The sequence below is a fragment of the Tripterygium wilfordii genome, chromosome 21, assembly GCF_013401445.1.
Source record: "Tripterygium wilfordii isolate XIE 37 chromosome 21, ASM1340144v1, whole genome shotgun sequence".
Classification (NCBI taxonomy): Eukaryota; Viridiplantae; Streptophyta; class Magnoliopsida; order Celastrales; family Celastraceae; genus Tripterygium; species Tripterygium wilfordii.
In genome coordinates this window covers 1449735-1472840 of record NC_052252.1, presented here as the reverse complement: position 1 = coordinate 1472840, position 23106 = coordinate 1449735, and the positions used below count along the sequence as shown (strand labels likewise).

General features: G+C 35.1%; 1 protein-coding gene across 3 annotated transcripts; it reads right to left on the bottom strand.

Moving 5' to 3' along the window:
• Window positions 1-16: 16 nt before the first annotated feature.
• Window positions 17-21233, bottom strand: LOC119988704 (alpha,alpha-trehalose-phosphate synthase [UDP-forming] 1-like). 3 transcript variants are annotated; one of them, XM_038833854.1, is made up of 18 exons: window positions 21091-21233; window positions 14858-15300; window positions 14476-14573; window positions 13948-14336; window positions 13676-13790; window positions 13400-13501; window positions 11869-12019; window positions 10810-10898; window positions 10571-10619; window positions 8748-8848; window positions 5976-6163; window positions 3902-4019; window positions 2141-2317; window positions 1943-2065; window positions 1775-1862; window positions 1559-1689; window positions 1387-1485; window positions 17-747 (listed from the first exon to the last, which is right to left on the bottom strand). In XM_038833854.1, the coding sequence occupies exons 2-18, from the start codon at window positions 15237-15239 to the stop codon at window positions 343-345; spliced, it is 2805 nt and encodes a 934-aa protein (XP_038689782.1). In that variant the 5' UTR covers window positions 15240-15300; window positions 21091-21233; the 3' UTR covers window positions 17-342. The 3 variants fall into 3 exon arrangements, with proteins under 3 accessions (XP_038689782.1, XP_038689780.1, XP_038689779.1); XM_038833852.1 differs by lacking the exon at window positions 21091-21233 and adding an exon at window positions 18477-18607; XM_038833851.1 differs by lacking the exon at window positions 21091-21233 and adding an exon at window positions 16017-16303.
• Window positions 21234-23106: the final 1873 nt, after the last annotated feature.

The window sequence follows — 23106 nt, the reverse complement described above, 5'->3', positions numbered from 1 at the left end:
CACAAACCCACAAATGTAGAGGAATGTCAATATTAATATTCCACATCGGATTGACATAAATCAACCAATTGGTACATAAATAAAGCTCTTGCACCTCTCACACTTTTCAAATAACACAGCTGCTTCCCAAAATAGTCCAAGATCTTTATTTCTGATCTTATAAAAATTCCAGACTCATCTAGATAGATCTGCATAGTTGCTAAACAGGTTAAAGGAGAAGAAAGGAGGAATGTTATGGCAAAAGCCATTCTTGTTACCTCCCAATGCCTCTGAAAATCCGGAGCTAGCAATGCGAATTCCTGAACCGGATCATGAACCACAATGTGCCAGATGATAAAACTTTCAACTGTTTGGTGCAAGCGAAACGCTGGATGATGATGCACCGGCTAGTTTCTTAAGAAAAGGGACGACATCTGATGATCCAAGAAGATACCGAGCCTTTGTGCGATTGCGCCCAACAGAACAGGAAAAGTAGTTTTTTCCCTTGAGATCAAGGACATTCCATGACATCTTTTCTGGTGATGCCCGTCGTGCAGTTCCTGTGCTGTGATTTGTATATTTCTTCTCAGTGTTCGGAGAAGGTCGTTGCATCCTACCTTGAGATGATTTCGTCCCACTTCTATTGGGTGGAAGCTTCAGAGCTCTTCTTTCACTTGGCGATTTCAGTCCATCAGTTGGCTTTGCTCTTCCAACACAACTAGGGTCAGAAGGGAGCTCAGGCTCGAAGAAGGTGTACACATCTTCATCCTGAACCAACGAAGGAACAAAATAATCAAGTGCAAGACAACAAAAAGTACAGATTAGTTAAAGGTTTAAAACCAAAAATAGGGGATTGTACACTCCTTTGGCTAGCCCATGAACTTTGCCAAGTGTTTCTACCCCCTTAGAACACAGGGAGATGGATGTACGCGCCTATGGCATACACTTCATTTTTGGTTTGCTAAAAACTATTAGAGATCATGATACTAATTCATAGCTGTGGGCCTTGTGGCTAGATCTTCCAAGAGGCGTCCCACTATCCCTTAATGCAAAACAATTGATGATGTTCTTAGAATGGTTAGAGCTCCTAAATTCCCTATTTATAGTCATGTTCTTAGAATAGTTAGCTGCCGGCTCATTTTTTTTTTAACTCTAGAGAGGGTGACGAGAGGAGGTATCTAGACTGCTATTACTGTGACAATGATAATTGTCTTAATAGCTAGCACTACAGTCAAATCTATATTCCAGATCAAACTAACTTTTCATTCTTTTTTTTGCTAAGCACTTTTATTAGTCCTAATATGTAAAATGATCACCCAAGACATTCCCCCTTATGTTCTACATCATAAAAAATGTATTCGACTTAAAGGTAAGAATGCCATTGAGTTGCCGAAATTTGGCGATCACCTTTCCCAAGAAGTGCCCAATACACAGGACATAATCAATTGGTGTTGTCATGGATTTACTGTGAACAATCTCTCCCAATATCCGATCAATTGCAGCACCCTGAATGAAAATATGAAACTGTCAACTAAGGAAGCAAATATCAAATGGCAATCCATACAAGGTAGATTGTTACCTTTGTAACACCTACTGCTCGAACCTCAACTGATCGGCTACCCTGGACCACATCAAGAGATGCATTAGATATCGGACCTGTCCACAGATGCTGTAACATATCCCTTGCTTGAAGTCTTCCAAATTCAACATCTGCAACCATAATAACATGAAGAAATTTATGAAGAATGTATCAAAACGTAGCATAGAAAAGAAAAGGGTGAAGGACAGCAAATACCTGCATATTTGTAATTCCATAAAAGTGATGTTTCACGTTGTTCAAAATGTGATCGAGGTGTTCGTTCCGTGAAGTACTCAAAGACATGCTGAAAGCAGATAGTCAATGGGACTTTAGGTTGGAATATTCAATTGATTTGCAATCATTAAGAAAAAAAGAGATAGAGACCTGCACGCTCTCAACCCATTCCATATTTAAGTGTTCTGGCATTGTTGTCATCCATTCTCCCTTGGTATGACGTAAAAACATCCCATGTTCGGCTGCCAACCACATGTCAAACTCTCCGAAATTCTGCAAGGACACTCAGTTATGCCATCATAGATAGCACATAGAAAAAATCCTAAAAAATGAATCAAGGTGAATTACTTCATCCATGACACTACTATGACTCCCACTGAGAACAACCACGGTTGTCTTTGCATCACTACAAAGTGCAGTCAAGGATCCTTTCACCTCTGGATGCAATTTCAATTCCATTTCTTTAATTTGATCACCTCTTCTCCCAGAAGTGTCAACTGGTTCAGTCAATGTTGCATTAAACCCCTGAAGAAACAACCATAATGATGAGGAAATGAAAGAATTCATAATGCAATTACCCACAAACAAAAAGTTAACTGCAGAACCCCAGTAAAAGGAGACACATGCAAAACTAATGTCAAACAATATTCAAATTTCAATTTGTGACCAAGAAAGGTTGAAAAGGACCAGCAGAAGGGATGTTATCCTTTCAAAAAATTTGACACATCAAAAGCACAAATTCACAGATCTGAGGTAAACAATTTCTACAAGATAAATAAAGAATTTAATGGAAGATCACGTTCACCAGAAAATAAGTGAGGAAATATGAAGATATGATGCATCATAGAAACCAGATGTTGAAAAGTAGGAGTTAGCTTAAGGAGTTAACTGGGAGAAGGAAAACAAATCAATTTGAAACCTTAATCATGTCAGATTGGAAAGCATAGAACAAATGTGCTTGCTTATGTATGGTGAAGAGCTCTAGGTTTTGCCCTCCTCTTGAGACTTTAACCACCATAAAGGTCATAGTAGGTGGTGGTCTATTGAACTTGATAGGATTTCACCTCCATCAATGCTTATAAAGCATGGCCTATTGCCATAAGCAAGTTGAATATGCCAACCAATAATTGTTCTTGTTTATGTCAACTGGTACCATATTCAGCTTCTTATCAGATCTCTAAGCTATGAGATAACAAATATAGTCAGGTTAACCATGAAGAAATTTATCAAAAAAAGGAAAATGAAAAACGAAGATCATTATTTACGTCTTCCAATTTAAACTATTGAGGCAAATGTTTATAGTGATAGCAAAATCAGCCAGACATAAAAGGCATCTTCTGAAATTCTCACAAAAAAAGTTGATTAGGTATGCATGATAACCCACCTCTATTTACTAGTGAGTAATTATTTCTGGCTATGGAGACCCAGTCCATCTCAACAATAAAATGACGTGCTTTTGTAATACCATCTCTCTAAAGGTTATAAGCATAGAATCCGAAGGAACTCAAATTAAATGAGCAATTATTGTAGAAACATACGCCTTGTGATAAATTATCCAGCCACCAAAAGTTGGAATCAAGAGATACCATAGAAGTTGATCAAAAAATGCACAAAGTACAAACAACTGAAAAGAATTATTATAACTGTTCTACCAAATAGCAGGGCAATTCCACATTTGATACCATGAAGAATCAATCAGTGCTTTTTCTATGCATCTCCTCGGTGCTACACTTAATAAATTTCATTTGCAGTTAAACACAGTACTTCATTTTACGTCCACATGAGTGAGACCTAAATATTTCAGTACCATTGCATTGCAGGTTACAATACTGGCTCTTATATACAATCTTCCTCAGTCGTTTTTCGCATGGTTTACGAAATTAAATATTGTAAATTATCCCTTCGAAAGTGAATTACGATCTTTCATCCCTAGAGGCAAAGAATAACTAGTGGAAAAAAGATTCTAAGAGGTATTATGAAGCAGCAATCACATACATTAACGCATAAAATACCATGCAAGTACATTATGAGATTGTTTACAAACAACTTCGAATACTGTTTCTTGGCTATGAATCATAAGCACAGGCTTGAAGATCAAATTGAGCATACCAGTATGAGCAGTCGGTTACAGGACTGGAAGTATTGTTCAATTGCCTTGTTCTCTGGAAGACCAGGTGGGACTTGGCTTGTCCTTAGTTCGGCCTCCACGACAGTATCATTAAGTTCACTGCCAAGTAATGAAATATAATTGAAACCTGAGATTGTATCAAATTTATATGGAGTTCCAGATTGTAATAATGTATGAAAGATGAAATCTTCTCATCAGTTTAAGATATGGTTCTTTTAATATAAAAAGAAGCTAATATCAAACTAGCCACTCCTAGATGTTATTACATTATGTTACAGACATATCACCAAGGCTGGTTAATATAAATTCTCTGATTTGTGCTGAGGAGAATTTAGGGAGCCCAAAAGTCTGTAAGAGGACTTGAGACATAACAGAACACCACTCAATTCTTGTCATAGAATGCTAGAACAGGTCCAAGACTTCATTTTATCATCTTATTGAAATCAAATCTTTGCATGATAAATAACCCAACAAACCCTAAACCCTAAAGGACTTCTACTCCTTAAACTCAAAAGAAAATCAATAAGAATCCCTAGGATTGTTCAAGCCTTTGAATATTATTGGCACATACATGCAAACATGTCGCCCAGTTGTAGAGTTACAACTTGCAAGGGTACAACCTAGAGGTCATAGGTTCAGTTCAATTCATGAAAACAATCTCTCCACATATTATGTGGGGGGTAACGTCTTCGTGCATCTTGCTTGTCCCCGATCCAGTCCACCATGTGAGTCTTGTGCGGTGTTGTTTACCTTTTACCATTCAGGAAAGATACCGCAAGAAATGTTGGCCCATACAGAGTCTTTATTTTGAGTTATAACGCCTATATTGTTGACTTGTCTAACGACAAGGGTATAAATAATATATTTAACGTTGAAGATTTCAGTCCATATCATACTCAGAGCTAGAATCGAGCTACTATTCGGAGTAGCAAAGGATGACCTACTTCCATCCGGGAACCTTCCACCCAGGCAACCTTGGTTCAAGTCCCCCTTCCCCTACCTTGTAAAGGCCTTGACTATCCCAGGACTCGAATTTGTCCAGGAGAAAATCTTCCAGCAAGAGACCCTGGTTTGAATCTCCGTGGCAAGAAAAATGATGTTAGTGATGCTTGGGTTGAGGACCCATTCCAAGGGCCCAGCGTTTAAAGCACATGGTTTCCCTTTTAAAAAATAAATTCCACTGGCTAAACATGAGGAAGAATATATATATATATAGGTCGTTCCTAGTTGAGGAGTTGGTTATCAGAAGTTTCTCCTCAAGTAAAAAGGATATTAACTCCTCAGTTGCCAAATAAAAAATGTGAATATCTCGAGACCATGACAAGGAATTCCATAAATGTTTTGATACTAATACCAAAGAAAACAATGGAAGGAGATTTTAGGATAGTATAATACCCTGTTGTTTAATTTACATTAAACATAGCGGAGATATTTTGGACAGTCTCTAAAATTGTACGATATTTCTGACTTTATATTATGTGTCTTTTGGTTTTATCATTACTATGTTGGTAAGATAATTGTGTTCAAAGTAGCAGTTCTTTTCTTTTTCTATTAAGAATTTAAGCGTTTAAAATGAAGAGAGAATTATTGGAAACAAAAATACCTAAATGATCAAGATCACTAGGAAAACCATATGAATATGCATCTTCAAAAAACAATTCCATAACAAATGAATGCACACATTTGGAAAAAAAAAATTCAACAGGATGACACCACTAGACCACTAGAGAGCTCCTTCAAACACCAACCTTAATCTGTGAAGAACTCCAGTAACGGAAAAGAACTGAAGTCCCTACTTCAAATTTTCTTTTATTTTTTTAGGGTACGCCAAGGTACTATTACAAAAGGGACTTTAAGGTGAATAATTTCCTATTTCCTCTCTAAACCCACAAACTCAGTAATTTTGCAATGCCTCATTTCTCCAACAGTCAACAACCACTGGTCTAGAAAGTGTGAAAAGCACAAAAATATTTTCGTATAATATCATGCAAGAAGAAATCCATAACTGTAATCCAGAATCACATACATGATTTGTCACTAAACCTTTATATTTACCTAACAAATGTCTCAGCCCATTCTTGAGCAGTATGGCTTTTCACATGATCAAAATTATGCCGATGTCGCTTCTCTCTTTCCTCGGCTGACATATTCAGAGCCAGACCAATTGAAGCAGCGACCTCTGTAATATTCCAAGGGTTCACCAGAATTGCTCCAGCACCCAGAGACTGTGCTGCGCCGGCAAACTACAATACACACTATGAAAATCAAAGAAAATCCTAGGGAGCAGTGTACCATAAATTTTTTTAAAAAAATGATTAATGTTAGCTAGATCAGGTCATTTAAACTTGAATACACATCATATGGTTTGATTATAATCATATATGTAGAAGGGTAACTAAATTAAACAAACAGCATTATTTGTCACATGCTGTGAGATGAAGTGTCTTCTGCACGCCGTGGCTGTCCAAAGGAATGATAGACTCTTAATGGTCTTAATTAGTTCTGATTTTCCTACAATTTTTGGAGTCTTTGTTGTTTAGGGTGGTTTAGATACTAGGATATTAATTAATGCAGATTAAAATGTAGGAAGAGCTCCAATTTTGGAATGGTTTGTGAGGAGTCCCTTTTAGTTAGTACGAAGTGCCATTTGAATACTAGTTATTAGAAATAGTGAACTCTAATATGCGTTGCTCAAAAAAATGCATTATTTGTCTATGAAATTCATCAAGCCACTAATCATTAAAAGGGTAGCGGAATAGAAATACAATCTATGAGACTAAGTTAAATATTCTTTTCAACGTTACTCTCCTAATTTTCTTGCACAACATCATAAATCATATAACAGTCAAGTTTTAGCAGCTAGAAATTTAAACTTCTATGCCATTTTGAAAATTTATTTCTTCTTAATTTGGACTCTGCATCAGAATTAATCAGAAGGGGATATATCTTGACCAATCAGAATAGTAGATGCTAGAATTGTAGTTGGTGTTATATGCCTGGGCCATGTGTGGTCTCACTTATATATGTACCTAGGGATCACTTTACATACTAAGATTTTTCGTTCTGTCTCTCTACGATCTCTGCCATATACTTCAACTGTACAGATGTAACTGTATCTCATCACTGACTAAAAAATCAGAAGTGGTCAATAGCTAATGACAAAGTCCCAAAAATTTAAATAAGTTTAGCTTGTCTATCTATTAACTATTAACCACCTCAAGACCATCTCTACATAGCTTTGGTTCTGAAAATCATCAATCCTTACAGAGATCCTAAAAACTTGGTCATCTCAAGTTTGACTGAGATAAATCAGAATTATTGTTAATCTGCCTGGTAAATTAGATGTTCAGACGCAATTGGAGAAATTATTTTTGATATCGTTTGGTCCAGTTGAAGTTAAATTAAGAAACATATTAGATTTGACATATGTTACATGAAAGAATGGGAAATTTACTAGACATGCATGATGCATCAAGCATGCCCCACAAAAGAGAATACTGCACTATTCTTTTGTTAGATATTCAAAAACTCGATAATAAACAATTGAATGTGTAACTGCGAGAAGTTTCAGTATAAATATGGTATAAGACACAAGCAATTCATTTAATCCTTGTTGATACATATCTAAGCCTGCTGATATACTGTTCTTGCACAACGTAAAAATCCATATAACATTGGCATCTAAAGGTCCAACTGTAACCTTTCAATTGACAGATTTGGCCAAGCCCAAGAACTCTATTGACATTATGATAATTACCGGGACTTAAAAATGTTTAGCTATTTCAAGGAGAAAAGTGATAGGTAAGTTAGTCGATTCCAGAAGTCCTCAAAACTAGTAGGTCGTAAGAGTATATAACATTTGTTCTCCTGAGGAAATTTTGAAAAAGAACCATAGAAGTTAAAAATTAGACGTCCAATTTGATTTTAAGTAGAATACTTTTCAAGCACATGCTTGATACAGTCAAAAGTGAAGCATTATTACTTATCAGAAGATATGTACTCCTCCACGTGTTCTTCAGAAGACTGAACAAGGTATATATTGCAGGATATTGATTGAATAACATGGCACCTACCTAAAACATTACAAGTCAAACCATACGCTGAACTCAAATTGTGATCCCAAAAGTTGTCCCCGGAATAATTGGCTGACTAATAATTTCACTTATAAAGTTTGTGGTTCTATTATGAAAGAGAAACCTTAACCTTCAAGTCCTTATTGCTTAAGTGAATTCTTAATCAACAATATAGTAAAAAGGTGCTGCTCGAACTGAAGTTCATAATCTCCCCAGAAGTTCAAATTTAGACTCTGATATTTCCATATACAGCCTAATGTTCAAAATTTTAGTCCAATATCATATGGAGCAATGCTACAGATCCCCAAAAATTTTGGTCCAATCCATGTGGCACGTGGGATACTCATTGATTATGAACACAAATGTAGGGCCCTCTAAACATCCAACACTTCGATGGGGTTAAAATGGGGATAAGAAATTGGGGGGATGAAGCATTTTTCTATTATATGTAGTTAATGTCTTTGAATCAGTGACATGAACCCCAAAAAGCCACTTCAATAGAAAGCATCAGATGATTCAGATCAGATTCTTGACTATAAGACCAACCTTTTTGATTAACCAAAGGTATAAAGAAATGAATAAGTTATAATTATTTAATTTGACTTGACGAGTGCTGGAATTCTCTTTTGAGTAATCATGCTAGCAATGATACCCATGAAATAAAAATAAATAAATATAAAGTACAGCTAATTTTTTTACTAGCACCAGGGAAAAAACTATGCATAATCATGTATTTTCCAAGTTCAGTAGTTACCTCGCTAAGAATGAGAACCCCTTTCTTCGAGTCTTGGCACGCCACAAACTCATAACTTACAAGATTCATTCCATCCCGCAAAGAAGTAACAAGTGCTACATCTGAAATAGCATAAACTGGGTTAGTGAACTGTAGAAGAAAGGGAAAACAGGCTTGTAACTGAAATCTACAGACAGACTACTCATGTAATGATGCAGCACTAAATCAACAGTGCACAGGAGGATATAACTGATAATATTCTTAGAATCAAAGTCAGGTCCAAAATTTCAACATCTGAAATTTAAGACTCTGAATGCAGTTAAATTGATGAATGCATTTCAAAATTTTCATATATAGTTCATCAACTTCAATATTGATTTCATATATAGAACTTGTATAGATGAGTTCTTGACATAGATAAAGAGGAAAAGAAAACTTGAGAAACAATCAGAAGAGGGATAGAAAGAACAAAGTGATATGTGTCTGTTTAATATATTGCGGAGACTGATCTATGGCGGAGCAAAAGGCATACAGTGCCTCAAACACACACACACAGAGATCTATATGCGTATATGCTTATTGTGGAGGTCAGCATCGATCCCTTACAAACATAGCAGCGCTAATTTATTTCCTAAACTTCAAGTTTGATAAAGGTAAAAAATTTGATGTCAACCCCTCACTCTTCAGCTAGCTCTAATTTCTCCAATCTTGGCATGTTCAGTATCTACAACCTCAATCCTAATAATTATGTCCATAACCGCTGCTTAGCCTTTACCTACAGGCATCTTCCTCAACCACAAATAGAGTCAAGGGCGCAAAAATAGGAAAAAAAACTTTCTTTAATCAAAATTGAGAGCAAGAAACTTATCCATGATATTGCTTTTTCATGTGAATAAGCTGCATCATTTTCATGTATTATATAATTGAAAGTGAGTAGCTTGCAGTTTTTCTAGCATACATATGTGCAAGTAAGTGAGCGTGTGTTTGAATGAAAATGAAAAAAAATATAACCAATCCAAAAAAAGACTTTCCAAAAAATTACCAGCTGAGACAGTATATGGTGCGTGAGAAAATGCATAAAATCGTATGGGTATGTGTGTGCAACGATGGCATCTGCTAAGAAAATGTACAAATCTCACAGGATGAGATTTAGTATTCGGGTGTGCCAGGCAATTTGATTTTGTTAACCATAAACACGATGGTCACAATCAGCCAAGGAAATGTTGGCCGCATATATGACCACTAGCAAGGAGTACAGGAGTAACAATATAGATGCAAAACTTAAAAGCAATTACATTATTTCTTGGTCGTGCGTCAGAAAAAGTACAACCTTGGTATATATTCGCTCAGACCCTCCGCCTCTCCAAAGGTAGAGCTTCCAGTATAAAGTCTTTCTTTTCTCCTTATTGGGCCTCGCTTAGTCTAAGATGCTTTCATTATATTTATATATATATCTGTCCTCTCTATATGTGTGTGTGCATGTCTGCAGCATGTACGTATAACTTGCATGGTACAGTCTATTAGAGCTTTAAAGTTTAAACATGCCAAGAAAGTACATTATGCAAACAGGTGGGAGGCACCCACACAAATAGCATTTCACATATATTTGCCAAAATCCAACTATTTTATGGAAAAGAGAATACATATCAGTTTCATTAAACAATAAACGAAAATAGAAATACGAGTCGAGCAATTCTAAACAAACAAAATAACATGAGCTCTTTCCACAGAAACGTTACAAAAATCGTGCAAAAATTGAAGGCCTAGAGCCATCAAAGAAAGTGGAAAGCTGAAAAATACATATCAGAGAAAGAGACTAAGGAAGTTAAGTTAAAAACTAGTACCAGTAACAGCATAGAGCGCACACAATGCATGGAAATCGAGGGAGCGATCCTGTGGTACAGAAGATAAGCCAATTTAGAAACATGCTTGGCTTGTTGATTATAACGCTTAATATGAAAACATGGAAGAGAAGGCAAATAAGATGAGCACATGTTTAAATTACAAAATGCAGCTCCCAACTCTTTATTCATTGAAAAAGTTAATAATAACTTATATATGAATTAGAAAGTCAAAGACAGACCAGGTGATGTATTGGAACAGCAGTCAATGTTCCAAATCTGCCATTAATGCGCCCAACAATTTCATGGACTTGGCTTGTAAGTTTTTGATCTGTGAATATGACAAATGAGATATATTGATACAACAATTGCAGAGAGACATAATAGCTCCTTAGCCACCTTGTGACAAGTGGCAAAAGGCCGCGTCAACTACTTATGATTGCACGACGGCAGACTACATGTAAGCATTTGAAAGTCAAAAAAGCATACAGCTAGTCAGACAATTAAACTCAGTCACTTATTTGCCACAGAAGAAGCAAAAGTGTTTATCAGGATTCCAGGGTCCCCGATATCCCACCCTTTCGCATTCTCTCATGGTGTAGACATATATTCATCAAAAGATTGACGGTTGCATCAAGATCGTGGTGAATCGACAAAATAACCGTTGGTAGCGACAGGTGATGTTCCTCATTTTGCTCCTTAGAGCTTGTGAACACATGAAAAGATCCTATAAATCAGAAAGTAGCTCCTTACACAGAAGAATCAATTCCTATCCTTAACATACGTTTTAGCTATTGAAGCAACACACAGCACCCGTAGCACAAATACTCCAGCAAGAGAATATCATTTCAGCCTCTGCTATTAGACTGCAGATTAATAGCACAAGTCCTGGTGTTTGAAAAGCACTGAACAACCATATGACAACAATGGTATGTGGATACCCTAAAAATTTGTTTATCAATTTGAAAATTTGCAAAAGTCAACTAGCAATCCATTATTCCACTCATAAACATTTTCACATTTTCTTTCCCATGACACATGGTAGACTATTTTTACCCCAACCATCACTTGGGAACACTATCAATTGGCAAAGTTAGATGTATCCTTGGCTCCTTGCAAATTGCAATGTAACTAATGCTAGTTGATTTCATTTTTTATCTACAGCAGGCAGTCATACTTAAGATCCGAGTATCACTCCAATCCATCTTTTTGGAAACTTATATCACAAAAACAGTAAATTGGATTATCCACTTATAAGAACTATTGTACAAAGAAACAGGTAAAGATGTTAAGGATCATACACTCAGGAACATCAGTCCTTGTAGGCACTGCAATTTGCAACAAAACCACCTTATCACGCCAGGTAAGATTTTCCTCAAGAAATTTCTCAAAAGCCAGTATCTTTTGAGGAATTCCTTTAATCATGTCAAGCCGATCAACACCTAGCATCACCTACCAATTCAGGCAATATAATATGTATGTCAGATAACATATATAACTATGAAACATCAATCAATGAACTAGCTAAGTACTCCATATTAGAATTTAACAAAGAAACAACAGTAACTATAATAGCTGACATTATCGCTTCCGTAGACTCCACATTAGCTCTTTATGTGTTAACCAAACCCCTAGACCATACATCACCATTAATAGGAATATATACTCGATCAAACAGAGTGTCTCTAAACTACCATTGAAATTCTTTGCATTATAACCCTCTCCATCATTCTAAAGTAAAATATACAATTCCTTTGATGCATCCCCTCCAGTCACTACACTCCCAGCCAGCCAAAAATAAAAAAGAAAACATCATGCTACTCCTACTCAATAAAGCAAAATACACAATTACTTTGAGCATACAAAACGAAGTCTAGACAGGCAATGGAGAAATTCTTCACCGCCCTCCTTTTTATTAACACAAATGCAACATTTATTCACACAATGTTCATGATTCTGTTGAGAATAGAGTATGTCACACATTAGATAGCAAGCAAGGATACAACAAGGCAAAGGCAAGAGATCTGTACGATAAAGCAACAAGCTCAAATAGCAGGCGACCAGAAACATATTTAAAGATGGTATAGATGCAAATTTCACCAACATTAATCCCTCCTTCAGCTTATTAGATTCCTAGTTTATAAAACCCATCGACAAAGCCCCGCCATACTTCATAAGAATCAGACGCCACCAAGTCAGAAGAGTACAAAACTTATCTTCATATTCCTTGTCTTTGCAACCATAAGAGTTAGAGACAGTGAAGGATGGTCAGAGGGATCATAGAACTGTCTCGTGTCAGGAACAGGTTTGACTCATGACAGCTACTTAGCCATGGATCAACTCACTATCAGGAAATAAGTTAAGAGTTGGTTGCATATGCCTTATATTTGATAGAATGCCAAATAAAAAGATCAACTCAAGTTTCAAAGTTTGTGGGTCAATATGGAAACTACATGCTGTTAAACAAAAAGGGATCAGAACTCTTTTATCATGTGATCAATAATAGCATTCAGTTTAGAGAAATGAAAAAATAACCAAATCGGTCATCTGCATAGCTTAAGAAAAGCTGAACATGATCTTGACAGCATACATATTATCAAAAACTTATTTTTGGATAGAACATTAGTAGTAATATTTGCATCAGCATAAAACGCAGCCCTGTTGCTGAAACCCAGTAAAATAGTCTATCATTCTCATAAAATGAATCAAAACAATACTTCCAAATAAGGACAGTATGACGCCATGGCAAACCAGTTAATTATAACCATAAATCACAGAACTCTATAAAATATTAAAATGTGAAAAACATGATTAAATTAAGACTATATCTACCTTGCGTCCAGCAAATCTCTCTTTTAATTCTCTGATGTGTTCCTTAACCTGAGGAAGCTCAAGTGCACTTATGAACCGAGCTGAGTCTATTCCAATAGGAAACTGATGGTATAAGCACATGAGAGCAATATAATTAGTCTTACAAGGTTTTTATGATAACATCCAATAGCAATGATCAAACGGAACAGCAAAGGCAAACACATGAAGTCACAAGGGAATATTCTAAGAAATGAACCGGCCAGGCAGACATAAATGAATAATTGTATTCATACACACCGCAGCTACTCGAGTCAGCCTTCCTTGGTCCTCAACTCCTTCAGGGGTGCCCTCAAGTCCAAGAATACGAGTACAAGCACTTACAAAATGTCTTGCATAGTCGTAAGTGTGAAATCTGAACAATAAAATAGATATAATCACTTACCGTATAAGGGTTGACATGCAACTGAAGAATATTATGCCCACAGAAAGTTTGAACTCTAAGTACGGTTTAGTCCCCCTAAGAAGGGAATCCCAATTCATACAAAGAAAACACAAAAAAAAAAACTTACCCAACTAAATCTGCAGCAAGAACAGAGCGAAGCAGCTCTGACCGAGATGGCAGTGTCCTGTGAATTTCAGAAGAAGGAAAAGGTGTATGGAGAAACCACCCCACTTTCATTTTGTTGTTGTATTCCTTCAGGCATTCTGGTAGGAACATAAGATGGTAGTCATGGCACCAGACAACATCCCCTTCTTCATAGTGTTTATTTACCACATCCGCAAACATTTGATTCGCCTTCTTATATGCTTCAAACTGAGACTGGAAACTTCTGGTGGTGGCAAGGCGGTCTTCTTGCGGAAGTCCAAGGTAATGAAAAAGAGGCCACAAGATATTGTTGCAATAGCCATTATAATACTGATGAACAATCTCTTCATCAAGAAATACAGGGATACATCTCTGCTTTTAGGAAGGTACAGGTAAAATCTTATATTAGAACATTAATGCTCATTAAAGCTACTAACATCAAAAATTCAGAACAGATTGTAAGTTAAGAGAAATTTCAAGTTGGAAAAGGAAACGGATAGCAAACATATACCTTCTCGGCCAAAGCTTTTGTAAGTGCCTTCTGCCCAATCTCATCTGGCACATTAACACCCGCCCACCCTATCCATCTTGCCTCAAAGTCCTTCACACCTTTCATAAAATCATCAAAGAATGCATCAGACTTAGCTTTGCAGCGAAAAATAGCTACGATAAAGTTAAATCTTATAGTTATATACAACATATGAAAATAAACAAAGGATACAAAGGATACAAAGGATACAGAAGGACCATAACATGTACCCCCCACATACAACTAAATCTATGTATATACTCATTGATGCACATATGCATGAAACCATGTTGATTTTTCTACTAATGGTTGGGAATTTGAAAGAACAAATGTCTGAGTACTTTAAAATTTAAATCCCACATACCCAGAAGAGCGCTTACTAGACCCCCTCCACTTATCTCTAGAGACCATGCATCTTCACCTCTCCGAACTGCAGATACAGGCAGCCTATTAGCCACAACCAAAAGTCGTTGCCTGGAAGGTCTACTGTCTTCCTTCTCACATACTTCGGAAAGTGCCCTTGCAGCCACAGCCCCGTCCAAGAATTTTTCAATATATGAATTTGGCAAGTTATCGTCTTCTCTAGATTGCAGGTCGTTTTCATATACTTCATTGCCCTTGTGATTATCAGTCACCTCATTTGGATGTGTGTCTCTACTGCTCTTCCTTAGCTTTCTTTCTCTCAAGAGCCGCTCAACACGACTAGGGAAATGAGTTGAATTGCCGTTGTACTTGTTTGTAGGCATACGCTCGCTCTAAAACTGATCTCCAATGTCAATTTATGAGTTCGAGGCTTCTTCAGAAGAACTGCATGTCCCACATTTAAAAGCAAATAAATGTCTTTTTTCTTTCATAAACCACAAATGACAAAAAAAAGCTCTAAATCTTACTCAATTTCAGTTCTCAATGCACCGAAATAAAACCATCAGTGACCCTAAACACCCTAAATAAGTAATCTGTGCCATCGGCATAAAACTCTTAAAAATATCACTACAATTGTAAGGCATACGCATCATATGCATACCCATCAGAAGACACGCAAACAAAATGACAAAGGGGCAGTGAAAAAAAAATAACAAAGAGAATGAGATCCGCAGAATTGCACGAGGTAAGATAATGGAGTCTACCATGGAGTCGCCCCTATTCAAGCCTAAAATTACAAAAAGTACTTCTGTAAAGTTGGATGAGAAATATACTGAGAAAAGCATCACAGCCCCATGTGAAAATTCATGAAAACAAGAGAAAGAAACAGAACGTACAGTTCACTAATAGATAGGCAAATATGAATTGAACACAAGACAACAAAGAAAATAAAATCTACAAAAGTGTCTCACGTGTTGCCTCACTGACCTCTCCCAGTTCAAAATTCCAAGAACCCATCATTCAGAAGATAAAACAAACACATTGTATGCACGAAAAGCAATGAAACCACTTAACCAAGTTCAACTCAGAATCCCACTTCCCACAAATATTGATGTTCAATACCTCAACAAATTTAAAACAGTTAATAACCAAGCAAATACCTTAAGAGACACCAGAGAATCGGTACCAAACAGTCGACATCAAGCCAAGATTCTGGCCGTTTAAGAGACTGGTTTTAGCGTTAAGAAGCGGCATGTTGGGAGAGGGAGAACTAGGTAATTCTCCAGAATTGGAAAGGCAGAGGATTGTCATAAAGAGAAAGAGAAGGTGAGGGAGCAGCAAAATCCTCGTGTAAGCTTTATAGGGTACACAAAAAGCCTTGCAGGTACACAAAAAGCCTTACAGCCATGCAGATGAAACCAAAAAAAGATCCTACTTTTTGAAAAGCACCGAAAAACAAGTTCTTCACCCAAAAAAAAAAAACTGTTTTTCGCGAAATCTGTCTGAAGTCCCGTATGCCAGCTGCCGATGTCTACTTAACACGTCGGTGGTATTAGCAATCCAACTTTCTCTTTATTTTTAATTCAAAAAAATTAATTCCCTACCAAACACAATCACTCTCAAAAACAGCAACTTAAGCAGCCAGTTTAAGAAACTAATCTTATATATGCAGCTGATAATTTCATTCCAAATTTTACATTCCTTCTTTTCAGGGTGTCTCAAGTTTTGTCGGGACTATCTTTTTGAAGACTTTCCCACAAACATTGAACAATTATTACAATCCTAAATCTGATATTTTGCAGACTATCAGGAACGACTTGCTAACAACAAACCACCCCTTTATTATGCTCTCACATAGATGGCAAATTCCACATAAATGTAACCAAGATAAGAGCCACACGCTGTGAAAATATGGCATAAACAAAAAATACAATTACAGTCACACCCCATTCCTCAAGGTAAAACCGTAAAAGTAAAAACGATATTTAAAGATACAATATATCTACCAAATATTAGAAGGATTAACTACATATTATCCAAAAAAAAAAGAGTAAAGGAATAGTGGACAACAAGAATAAAGGGAGTGGGTTCTTGAAAACAATATTTTCTCAATGTTCTCATAACAGTTTATAGAAATGATAAAAGAATTTACATATTGTAATTTCAATAAAAAAAAAGATAATTAATTCTAATTAAGCAATTATAAAAAGAGGTACAACTTGAACGAGTACAAAATTATAATCCACCAAAAGAAAAATACCTTCAAACTACACCTGGGTATATCAAATCCAACCAAACCCCAACAGAGTACATACACGTTTGTTAAACAACCCACAAAAGAACATATCTCATTGACCTAGCAATAGATTATTCGAGCAGTACATGAGAGATTCTTGAAAAAGGCATGTTTAAAGTTTTATTTCACTGCCACATGCATGCCAAACGTGAGCTTCAGAATTATAAATAAGAATATTATTATTGATAAGCTACTCTATTTATTTAAAGGCTTGTTAATACAATTATAATAGTACAACACATGACACATGAGGTCACCCACATCTCATATGGTTTTAGAGAATCCTCAAATTAAGAAAAAGCTAATTACGTATATATAACCTTCCCATCATGACTGATTGTTGTATATTTGTCTACAATTATTGATGAAACTATCTCTCTGTATTCCACATGATTTTTATAACATTCATATTAATTAATTCCAATTTAATTGTTAAATTCCGAATCTTTTCCTAACACTATATAAGATGTGATTTGGTATGTCAAATTAGGTAGATTAATTAATTAACACCATCAATATTTTCTATGATATCAAACAAATCTTCTCTAATTAAGAGATGATTTGACGGATTTAATTTGAAATTTTTGTTTATATTTTCTTATAAATAGAGATATACATATCTACATAGAAATCAAATTAGGAAATCATGAATCACCAAAAAAAGTAGCACATATCATATATTCTTGGCAAAAAAAAAAAAGTAGACATTTTCATTCACTCATTATAAAACTGAGGCAAAAAAGACATTTTCACACACAAGATGCCTTACACCCAAAATCGTTTCTTTCTCCCACAAACCTAGCTAATCCACGGCAATTTTTTTTCCATAACTAGTACTTGTTTTATTTCCCAAATTATTGTTCTATATTTCTATCGCACATATGCGCCATAAAATCAACCTTGCTTTTTTCCCAAATCATATCTTCTATCTATAAACCCTAAATTTAAAACATCGAACAAGAGTCAAAGGCCAAACATTGTGTCTCTTTCTTTCTCTTATACTCTCAACTTTCAAAAAAAACTTATGGATTATATTTAGCAAAATGCCATGGCGAAGCCCTATACAATGTATAGTTTTTTATTTTTGTAAAGTTCAATTTGTTCAAAAGTTTATACTAGTGATACACCATTACTCTCTTCTAACATTGAAGTCTTAATTTCTGAAAACAGAATAAAATATCTCATAAAGATTGCTAAAAAAAACTGAAATAATGCCAAAGGAAAAAAAAATTGAAACAGAGAGAATATGAGATTGAGAAGACATCTTAAAATCCAGTAAGTAAACACACATATAAAATACCATTAAAGGGAGAGGAGCAAGTACCTTGATTGACTTGTTGAAGAGGAGGGGAGAAGTTTATGGTAATGACAGTGAGCATGGAAATATCTATATTTGAATATCCTTTGTAAGGATGATATATACAGGGATCAAAAGAACCCACCAATCCTTGTATGACTAAACAAAATAAAAAGTTAATTGAGAAAATAACCATATCACACGTGACTAAATGGAGGAACAGGCCAAAGGAAATACAGTAAAACAAGATATTATCCCATAAAAGACTCGCATGTGATTTTGTTGCTGTGGTCAGAAAAAAAGTAGTTTCTAGAGTGTTAAAAAACCCGTGAAGGCTATGGAGTCAGAGAATTTGCAGAACCACAAAATTTGTCACACAGACAATTGCATGGTCCCATCCAAAGAGAATCCCAATTCGTGACTGTTACAACTAGGCCAAGTATGGAGTAATTGTAATACAGTAAAAGTAATTTTGAAGATGAGAAAATATTAGAAGATATTTTTTTTCCAGGAATATTAAACTGAATTCTCTGAATAGAAGCTTTGCCTGTGAATTAAGGGAGTTTATCCAACACTAATTTTAATCTAAAAATAAAGGCAAGTCGAATTTGTTTTTCTTTTAAAAATTTAACATTTTAACCATGTGCTTTTAGTTCCGTATAAATCACTAGATTCTTGAATTTTCTTACTTTGCCCAAATACCTTGATAAGTCGCTGAGGGTTAATATAGCACGTCGAATTTGAATCCTCTCCCAAAAAAGTTGTACCTAGCCAATTCGACTACCCCTACGAGATTGTTCAGCTAGGAACTTATGATGGATACAAAAGATGACTACCCCTATGCTCCTTTTCTTCTGAATATGGGTTTTGGTGGTAACATAGCAACACAGGCAAATGTCTAAAGCTATACCTGTAAATGAGCCATCAGTCTCAATCTTTGAAGTATACACGTGCTTTAACATTTCAAAAGAAATTTAAATCATCTTATTTCCTTTGAAGATATACCTAGAAACACCATATCCAAGGATACACTATGGTATGACTAAAGCATCAAGAGAAGGAAAACTTCAGAATTCACTAAGGTTCCTGTTCTACCATCCAATTATAAGCTTAGAAACATGTTATCTTTTTCCTTATATTATTTTGATTGCAATATCATGACATATAAAAACAACTCTATATTCTCATCCATTGATGACCATTCTTCCAACATTCTGGAGAGCTAGACTATCTTGAATCCTAGAAACTATAAATTGTAATAAACCTCCTGATAAAGGATTTTGCTCTCACTCAATGAGCCCAATTAATTACATGTCTTTATCTTCTCTCTACCTAGTCTTCTGTCCATATCTGGATACCATCAATATATGACTTGCAATCAGGTCGTCAAAACTGTGTATAGCATTAATATGAATTCTGATATGTGCACTTCAAAAATCTGTACTCCGTGAACTTCAGGGCCTACCAATTAAAGGCCCCTACTTATTCCAAGTTTCCAACTCAATCTTTATTCACTCTCCTTCTTTATGCAAAAAGATTGTTTCCTTCTCCAATATTTTTGATTAACAATGTCAATTTCTCCATCTTCCCTTCATATACTAAAAATTTTGGACACATAAGGACACTTTGGCAAAGTAGCATATTTAACATTGGCAATGGCTATGTTGAAAAAAGAAGAAACAAAGTTCATGGAAAGTGGGTGTATACTCGATTATTTTCCTCCTTAGCCCAGCTACTACAGGCCAAAACCCAACTCATTGAGCAAGCCCTGCTACTATGAGTCAAAGCCCATCTCACTTGGGTTAGGAAAATGCCTTGTTATTGTGTTAGAGGGTGGGCTTGGCTTATTAACCCAACCGATATGGTATTTAAGTCATAACAAAGATTCGTACCAAATAACAAGCCAAAAAACTAGACATAAGAGTGGTGACATATGGGTTGACTACTAGTCTTTGCACACTAACCTCCAATAGATCTTTAATATTGGTTGCTTCAAGCCTTCAACAGAGAGTTTACCCACTTTTGAAAAGAAAAATGAGAAATTAACTCCCTCTCATTTGGATTCTAATAGGCTGAAAATAGCATATCATCGGGTACCCCAAATTAAACGAAAAATACTAAAGAAGGTAATTAAGCGATTAGTATTAGCAAGTTCTTTTCCTCACCCAGAAAGGGTACTACTGTTTAGCATAAGAAACATAATAAGCCTTGTTAAATGGTCCAAGAATTTGCCACACATGTATTTGAAAACCACAAAATTGCACTATTTCACACTTCGCAAAAACATCTGCCTCAATCTGTCTAGTATTGACAACTAGGTGCAGAGATCAAGTTTATACAACACATAAAGAAATTTAAACAACAAACATACAATTCACCTTATGCGCTTGTAATTTTCAAACTCATATCAATCCAATCAACACTTCACATTAGTTTTAAACAACAAAATAACCACTAATATTCGTTTGTTACACGAAGTCATAAAACTAGATCCACGACACATCCAATTCGACGATTAACACAAATAGAGCGCACTAGTAACCGAATTCAGTCGAAGTAACATCTGTTTATCAATAAATATTGCAAATCAATCCAAAATTCTGAACAGACGGTTGCAGAGAAACAGAGGAGAAAGACTAACCTCGGCTTGGATGATCGAATTGCAGAGAATACGCGTTACTAGAGAGCGGTATTGAAAGAGAGAATTTTAGGTTTAAATAGAAGGGAATCGGAGTGGCAGACATGGATCGCTTTTTTGGCGGGGAAGAGAACGCAGAGAGTGTGAGAGTGGAAAGGCATGTCTTTTCGTTTCGCTCAATCATTTGGGCTTTTGGAGGGAATTTATTCCTCTTTCCACTATATTTTTTTGAATTTCATTAACTTTTTTAAATATATTTTAATCATTTTCTTAAAACATTTTAATTTTAATTTCAATTTTAATTTTTAGAATTTTATATTCCTACCTTTTAACTACTTTTTTTAAGAGATGCATAAAAGGTACAAGAAGTAGTGACATAATTGGTACCTATAAGAACTTTTAACTATAAAATAAAAAAAAATTCCAAAATTTTATTTTCTAAAATTTTATTTTCAACATTTTTTTTATAATTATATGTTCCTAAATATTTTTTTAGGACACCTAAAATAAAGATACATGTCAAAACAATAAAACATGTTAGAAAAAAAATCTATTTTGAGAGGGAAATAAAGATAATGTTATAGTTTTCTTAATATAGAAAATAATGTTATAATTAAAGTTGTGATTTGACAATGGCACTACAGATAAGATTAATGTTACATCTCTGTCCATTATAGCAACCACAATGTCGTGGTTTTGGGTGATGTGTGGTGTAATAGAGGTGGGACTCAGTATTAATTTAAATATAAATGTTTTGTTGTAAAGTAAAGTGGGATCCGCAACCAATATATATAGTAATATGTCTAATACTCAAAATTGCCTTGCTTCACTTTTATTAGTGTTGTCTATTTTTGACAAAAAAAAATTTCTGCTTAGGAAACAAACCCTTTTTCCCCTCAAACCACATGAACAATTTAAGACAAATAAACAAAAAGGGGCAGCATCAATGACCCAAAAATGTATGGGGTCATTAATTGTTGATTAATCATAAATATACCCAACAAGAGAAAAGGAAGAAAACAAATATTCTGCCTAGTGAATGGTAATCTAGTAGACTACATGACATGATCTCTTTACCCACACCTTTAGATATTGTTGTCCTTTTATTACACATAGAGATCTAAATTATCTTTATTGTGTTTGGCTGTCATGAGATCTCATATCTTTATTTTGTTTTCAGCTTTGCTAAAAAAAAGCATGCCATGAATATTTAAATAATCCACTTATTTGTTGAGAGATTCTAAAACTATATAGAATTATTTTTTATTTTTTCTACATCAAGACCGATAGGTAAATTGGGGTTATACCCACATCCCCAAAATTCACAAAATTATTATTTTATTTTCTCAACTTTTCTGGCTTATCTCTCTCCTCATTATTTTATTATATTTTAATTATTATTATTTTAAAAATAATTTCAAAATGATATTAAGAAATACTCATATATAATGTATATATATATACACATATATATTTGAAAGTAATGTTAAATAATGACATTATTATTATTAAAGCAATATTGTTTGCATTTGTAAATTGTAATATAATAAAGTTAGGTTGAAGGTAATTAAAATTAATTATATTAAAATATTAAATGTGATGTTGAAAATGAGAGATGTGATTAGAGTGATGTTAAAATAAAAATCTCATAAAATAACTTATTAATTAAAACATGGAAGAGAATGTCTCTCGTTTTAAGGTACATAGTTATAACCGTTACTCTAAACCCTAAACACAATCATCTTCTATTGAATTTGAACTTAAAACCTCAAATTTATAGGTAGAATAGTCTACCACTAGGTGACCCCCAATTTGCCAAAAGCTATATAGGGTATAGCTAAATAGGAAGTACATGTAAAATAAAGGAGAAAGCATGCTAGCTAGCTAGCTAGGTTAAGCAATTTTAGTGCTGGTGTTGGAATGGAAGCCTAGACGAGGGGACATAATGAGGAAGTGTTGATACCACAAAGATTACGTTATCAGCACGTATCGATGGACCCGGCTTTTCTTGATTCGCAA

Coding starts and splice junctions, on each gene's coding strand:
- LOC119988704 (XM_038833854.1), bottom strand. CDS start 15,239: ATGCCTACAAACAAGTACAACGGCAATTCAACTCATTTCCCTAGTCGT. Junction 13,791..13,947: donor CTTGCTGCAGATTTAGTTGG/GTAAGTTTTTTT, acceptor TTTATTGTTCAG/ATTTCACACTTACGACTATG. Junction 12,020..13,399: donor AGAGATTTGCTGGACGCAAG/GTAGATATAGTC, acceptor CTGAATTGGTAG/GTGATGCTAGGTGTTGATCG.